Here is a 6,393-nt window from a genome sequence, read left to right as displayed (position 1 = left end):
AAGCCCACACAGGGGGTAACATGGCCAGTCAGAAGTATGCCCTTGTTGTGCCCGTTAGAAAGGCGCACATGTGGCAGGCCTCATAAGTGAATCACTCCTCACATGTATTTCAATCACACATCTGGATCGTATATGCCATGTGTATTCCCCATTAGCACACCACCGATGGGCCAACAACTCTTAACCTGCACATGCCCAAATGTGGGAGGGCCAAAAACTGCGGCCCCACGCCGCGACCGAAGCCGCAACCGCAACCGCAGGCACATTTACACGCAATTATGTCTTTTGAAAAGGAGCAAAAATGATTTTTTTTTTTTTTTTTTCTTCTTCTTTTCCAAATGTACCCTTCCACACGAGGGAAATTCATTCGGTGTTTCGCTCAATCCTTGGTAGAGCAGATTATCTGTGCGCGGTCGAACGATCCCTCGCCGTATCCCCTTTGCGTTGTTTTCTTTCTTTTAAGTGTGCACGTCACCCCGCGTGGGGAGTACAAAAAAGGAAAAGTTTACACCAAAAAAATGAGGCACATTTTGGTTGAAAAGGGAAGCGCACTGGTAAACACCACTGGCAAACGTCATTGGCACTGCCACCTCTCACCATTTTGTGCAAAAAAAAGAAAAAAAATATTACCCGCGGGACAAGGCAAAATTGATGCAATCACGCAGACAAGGGACTTCCCCTCTCCTGGTTCACCTCTTAACGCGATTGAGGGTGTAGGCAGCATTTCTGCCACGCGGATGAGGAGCTACCAACTTTGCCGCTATCTTTTTCACATCTTCATTTACGGGCGCGCCTGATGTACTAACTTCGTAGCAGTTGCGTTTCGGAAATGCCTTGAGGTAGTGGATGAGCAACGGCTGAGAAATGACTGAGCTGTGGCTCGGCATCGACTGCGACAAGGCGCATGGGAATAAGAAGCCCCACCGCGTTCGCCACTCTATCACGTCTTCTACTCTACCGCTTCCCAACCACCCCGCTCGCGTCTCGGGCCTGCGCCTGGGAGATCGCCCCCGCGAAATCGTAGCGATTTCGCCCCTTTCCGCGCAACTGGTCCTTGGAGCCTACGCCGTACCTAGCGGCGCTCTCCTTCTCCCCCTTGACTTTTCTATTTTTGCCACTGAGATATTCATTCCTCTTTTTCAGTTCACTGATTCCTTTTCCACTTTGTCCAAACAGATGGAGTAGCTTCTTCTTCCTCTTAACCTTGTTGGATTTTCGCATCGATTTCTTTTCCTTCTGATGCATTTCTTCCATTTGTTTTATATGTCCCGGTTGGAACAATTGCTCAGGTGCATTTCTATCCTTTTCTGACAGGATAATCGGAACGGTCTCCTCAATGTGGAGGGAGGCAAATTGTTCACTTCCGTTTGATGGATTCAGTAGTGCCGGCTTGGGAACGTAGAAATCGTTACACAGAGAATCACAACAATGGATGATTTTCTTATACAGATTCATGAGCTCCAATTTTTGCAGATTAATTTCTCTTTTTTCAGATTGACTGGCTTTTATTTCTTCTTCATACTTCTTTGTATATTCATCTGCTAAACTGAGTTTACTTTGGGTGAAGCTGAGATGATCGAAATTGACTTCGTCGTGGTTCGGAACTCTCTCTTTCGACTCGTTGAGCAGGAGGTCGAGGTCTTCTATTCGTTTTCTTTCCACATCATCGAAGAGCATATTTTGTATCCTTTGCTTAACCACCATTTCGATTTCGTCATTCAGGAGGTTCCTCCGCTTGGTTTTGCTGCCATCTGCCCCGGGGGCACCTCCATGGAATGTTGCTCCTTTCTCGATGTTTTCATCACTTCGTTGGTCGTCGTCCTCCTCCTCCTCTTCCCCCACGGCTTTACTTACATACGCGTCGTTTCCACCGCAATTTAACTTCGGGATGTCCACGTTTAGGCTAAGCAGACTGTTCTTGGGACGATCGTGTGCAGACACTTCTCCCGTGAGCGACCAATGCTTCTTTTGGATGAGTTCCTTCTCCATTCTGTCCTTGTCCATTTGTGGGGTGTCCATTTGTGGGTTGTCATCCTCCTCCTCACGTGCAGCGTCCTCCCCTCCAGCTTCGTCCCTTTCACCCTGGTACTGGGTGTCAAACTCATTTATTCTACGCAGCTCGCGCTCGATTTCTTCGTCCCTCTCTTTTCGGCTGCGTCGATCGGGCCCGCGCCGACCGCGGGGCCCTTCGTCGTCTGGATCCAGGTGTTCCCCCTCATCCTCCTCATCGTCATCCTCGTAATCATCTTCATCCTCTTCTTCTTCGTCCTCCGCATCTTCGTCGTCCTCCTCTTCTTCCTCCCCCCCTTTGTAAAAATCGCCGTACTTTAACTTGCGTCCCTCCTCGTAGTCGCACTGGAACTCGTTAAGGTCCACCTCGCCACCGCTATCACTATTGCCATTACCACCGCTATCACTATAGCCATTGCCACCGCTATCACTACCGCTCGCCCCCTCCGAGTCATCCCCCGACTCCCCTCGTAACATTTTCTTCTCCTCTTCATCGAGGAATTGGTGCATTTCATCCTCGTCGAAAAATTCGTCTGCCCCGGGGGCATCTCCACTCTTGATAGCCTCGCCGCTGTCCACGCTGACGGCGGTAGCATTGCTGACCTGTGTACCCCCCTGCGAAAAGCTGACCTTTCTCCTTTTAGACGAGGGCCCTCCTCTCGTGTTCATCTTCACCCGATTGACAGCGCATCTCTTCTGAGCCCTCTCTCCTATTGTGTCATCTTCTTCCTCATTGGAATAGTCCTCCGCTTTGGTCCCCCTCTCACTCTCTATCTGACTGTCTAATCCTTTTTCGTATTTCTCAAAAAAGGAAAGTAGACTCTCCAGCTTCTTCTCCTTTATGAGGCACTCGATAAACAACCAAAGTTGTTCTGAATCGAACCCAGAGTCAACAATTGAAATATTGTCATATTGGTAGTCAGTGTAAAAATATTTTACCAGCATGTTTGAAAAATACTCTATAATTTCAATGACGTCCTTTTTTTTTCCTTTTTCGTTACTTCCTTCTTTCTGAGGGGGGGTGTTGTTCTCCACCTGCAGCAGCTCATCGCCCTGCCTGGCGAACTCGTCAATAAGCTCCGCATACCTCTTCACTTTTAGTAGTTCCATGTTGTCGTGGCATGGAGGAAGTTCCTTTGAGGGGGAATACCCTTTAACTTCAGTTTGATTTCCTTTTAGGGAGAAATAAGGAAAGGAAAGCAGTCTTGACTTTCCCTCTCGTCGTAGTAGTCTCGGCTGTGCTGAAAAATGCTGATGTTTCAAATGTAGGGGAGCAAACCTCAGACGATTACTTTGTGCCAGCGGCGTCACTCCTTTTGGTTGGATTGGCAACACGGGGGGGGGCCACTCAAAGATGCAAGGCGACACCAATGGAGGTTAGTCTATAAATGGAAGGCTCACGGGGGAAGGAGACATCCGCGCGGTGGGACTCCCTTAAGCGACGTCGTCAAGAGGCCGTCACGGATAAAATGACACTTGGCCGTTTGACTTGGCAGCTCGACCTGGCCGACGTTTCATTCGAGCCTCTCTTGAAGCGGCGGTTGATCCAGTAAGGGGGCACGCAGTACAATGTCGCCAAAAAATAGGAGACGCAAAAGTGGCGCAACAAACAGTAAACAAGTAGAAAAAAAAAAAACCAAAAAATAGCCAACGTCAAATGACACCAAATGGATGCCAAAAATTGCGACCTTAGTTGCTCCAGAAAATAACGTCAAGATGGATGCCCAAGCGTGCTCACCAGAAAAAGGTTTTTCCTTCACGGTAGGGCTTTTTTTCCATTTTCCAGTTACCCCACCGGAAAAAAAAAACTCGTAACAGCGAAGAAAACACAACAGTGCAGCGGCGCCGCAAACAACTGTTTGCCGCATTTCCGGCGCGCTGCTTCTGTTCCGACCCGTGTTACGAATCCCCTCTCGGACATTTAAAAAGGGACAAACAGGGGATAACACGCCTGCAATGGGATTATGCCACTTTTTATCGCTTTATTGGTTTATTTTATTTATTTATTTATTATTTTTTTTTTACTGCGAGTCCCCCGCCAGAGGATGCGGAATGGAAAAATTGGGAAGACGCAGAAGTGCCGGGAATGGAGAATATATAACTCCGCCGGCCGCGCACAGGTTGATAAAAAAGTAGCATAAAAAAAAGGAAAAAAACGAGGCCGCTTTGATGAGGAGTGATGATGGAGCGCAGAAAGTACCAGGACATGCTGCTTTTCTTTTTATAATGAGTGTATACACCGTTGCCCACCGGATGAAGTCATAGAAGGGCCTAATTGGAATGCCAATGAACGTACAGGAGAGTAGCAAAAGACGGCCACGTCTTTCCGAGTAGTCACCGCCACTGCTTTCTGAGTTGTCACCGTCTCTCCTCCTGAGATGCTGCTGCCCAGACGCGGGGGCGCACGCGGCATGGCCGCCCTGAGAGGGTTCAAGTTCGACAAACTCGCGGAGAGTCAAAGTCTAAGCGCGCAGGAAGTGGACCACCTAGACCGAGTAAGCATGGTATCCTTGAAGACGTTAAAAATACCTGAACAAGTCAGGCAAAAACTACAAAACTTGGCAAAACAATTTGTGAAAAAAAAAGATCTGGAAAAATTGGGAAGATATGTAATGCAGAAAGTGACAAGCAGGAACTGTGTAGAGTTGCCTCGAATTTTGCCCTCCAAATTGGTGCATCAGTTGCAGGAGGAGGAAGAGGAGGAGCAGAAAGGGGGAGAACCGCAACCGTGCAGTGAAGAAAAAAAAAAGAAACGAAGGGGAAGGAACAAATTAGGTAACCTGCTTGAAAAGAAATCATACCAATGTTTAAGGCAACATTTGGAAGAGTACCAGAACAAGTGGAAAGATGTGGAGCAGATGGCATTGGCGCACGCGGAGGATTCGAGACACATAGGAAGGAACGTTTCCCCCGCGAGGATGACTTTCTTCCCTGAGTCGTCCATCGCGTACACGCTTCACAATTTTAATGCTCACTACGGTGTTATGTACCGAGTTCTGCACGAGATCAGGACCCGAGTCCCAACATTTATGCCCAAGAAGGTGTTGATCTATTCAGCCGTCCCCGCTGTTGCGGTGGTGGCGGTGAATGAGTTGTACCGCAGCGGGAGCAGCGGCAGTAGCAGCGGCAGCAACAGCGGCGGCAATAGCGGCGGCAATAGCGGTCACCACATCGTGGCCGTGGAGTCCTCCGACTCGTTCGAATCCATTTCGAAATATCTGACGGATCGCATCCCAAACGTCATGTACCAGATGAACCTCTACAATATCATGGACAAATATGACCTCATCATGACGTCGCACATTCTACTAACCCTCTATGATTACAACGCAAGAAATTTGTACATAAAGAACATGTGGAATAGGTTGTCTACTGGAGGGATGCTCATCATTGTAGAGAGTGGCACCCCCACTGGATTTCGGATGATCCATTCGATAAGAGAGCTCTTTATAACCGAGTTGAAGTATGACCGGTTTCACTTCATCGCCCCATGCCCTCATGAGAGCATTTGTCCGCTAGCCTTAACAGGGAAGGACTGGTGCCACTTCTCTCAGAGGACACATAGACTCTCTCATCATATTTACTGCAAAGGTAGTCGAGCGAAGAATGTAGACGAGTTAAAATTTTCCTATCTTGTGATCCGTAAATGTGAAGGCCCCAGAACAGCATACAGATCCGAAGCGGAGGCCTTGACTCCTGAGGAGAAATCCTTTTTCTGGCCAAGGGTCATCCTTCCTACCATCAAATCGGGCAAGCATGTCCTAATCGACGTATGCTCCAGGCCGCAAAATTTCGAGCGACTTGTCGTCACCAAAAGTTCATCCCTGATTCCCAATTTACGAACAAGAAACGGCACAATCCTTAAGGGCTATGGATACAAAAGCGCGAGGAAGTTGCTTTGGGGAGACCTCTTCCGCTTCACCAAGAGGATTAGCCGCCCTGATGCAAGACTGTACACTCCGGAAAGCACAAAGCAGCACCTGTACCGCCTGTACAATCGACAAAAGCGCCGACAAAACGTGACGGACGTCGTCGACCGCCAGTCGCGCGAACACTTCGAGTCTCGCGCTGTGCAGTTTTACGGCTCCTAACGCGGGGGGAGGGGGGGCGGCAGACACGGAAATTCCCCAATAAGGGGGGACATCTCCTATCTGTGTGACACATCCTATCTGTGTGACACATCCTATCTGTGTGACACTTCCTATCTGTGTAACCCTCTGCGAAAACGCCGCACGCACCGCTAACTGGATCGATAAAAATTTAATGCTCAAAAAAGTTTCCGTTTCGAAAAAACAAAAAAAGTTGTTAACATGGCTTCTTAGTGATCATGCAATTTTCCGCGTCTTTTCTGCGTCTTCTTTTGCCTCTCATTCGATGTCTTTT

General features: G+C 48.4%; 2 protein-coding genes across 2 annotated transcripts; one reads left to right on the top strand and one right to left on the bottom strand.

Annotated features, from left to right (window-relative positions):
- Nucleotides 1–954: 954 nt before the first annotated feature.
- On the bottom strand, nucleotides 955–3,120 carry C922_03408 (hypothetical protein; the record flags this gene model as incomplete). Its single annotated transcript, XM_008819000.1, has 1 exon — nucleotides 955–3,120. One exon carries the CDS (start codon nucleotides 3,118–3,120, stop codon nucleotides 955–957), a length of 2,166 nt encoding a protein of 721 aa, XP_008817222.1.
- Nucleotides 3,121–4,421: 1,301 nt separating this feature from the next.
- Nucleotides 4,422–6,101, top strand: C922_03407 (hypothetical protein; the record flags this gene model as incomplete). The annotated part of the gene is made up of 1 exon (XM_008818999.1): nucleotides 4,422–6,101. The coding sequence occupies one exon, from the start codon at nucleotides 4,422–4,424 to the stop codon at nucleotides 6,099–6,101; it is 1,680 nt and encodes a 559-aa protein (XP_008817221.1).
- Nucleotides 6,102–6,393: the final 292 nt, after the last annotated feature.

The sequence above is a fragment of the Plasmodium inui genome (genome assembly GCF_000524495.1).
Source record: "Plasmodium inui San Antonio 1 unplaced genomic scaffold supercont1.14, whole genome shotgun sequence".
Classification (NCBI taxonomy): Eukaryota; Apicomplexa; class Aconoidasida; order Haemosporida; family Plasmodiidae; genus Plasmodium; species Plasmodium inui.
The sequence above is the reverse complement of the archived record's forward strand: the minus strand, read 5'-3'. Positions and strand labels throughout refer to the sequence as shown.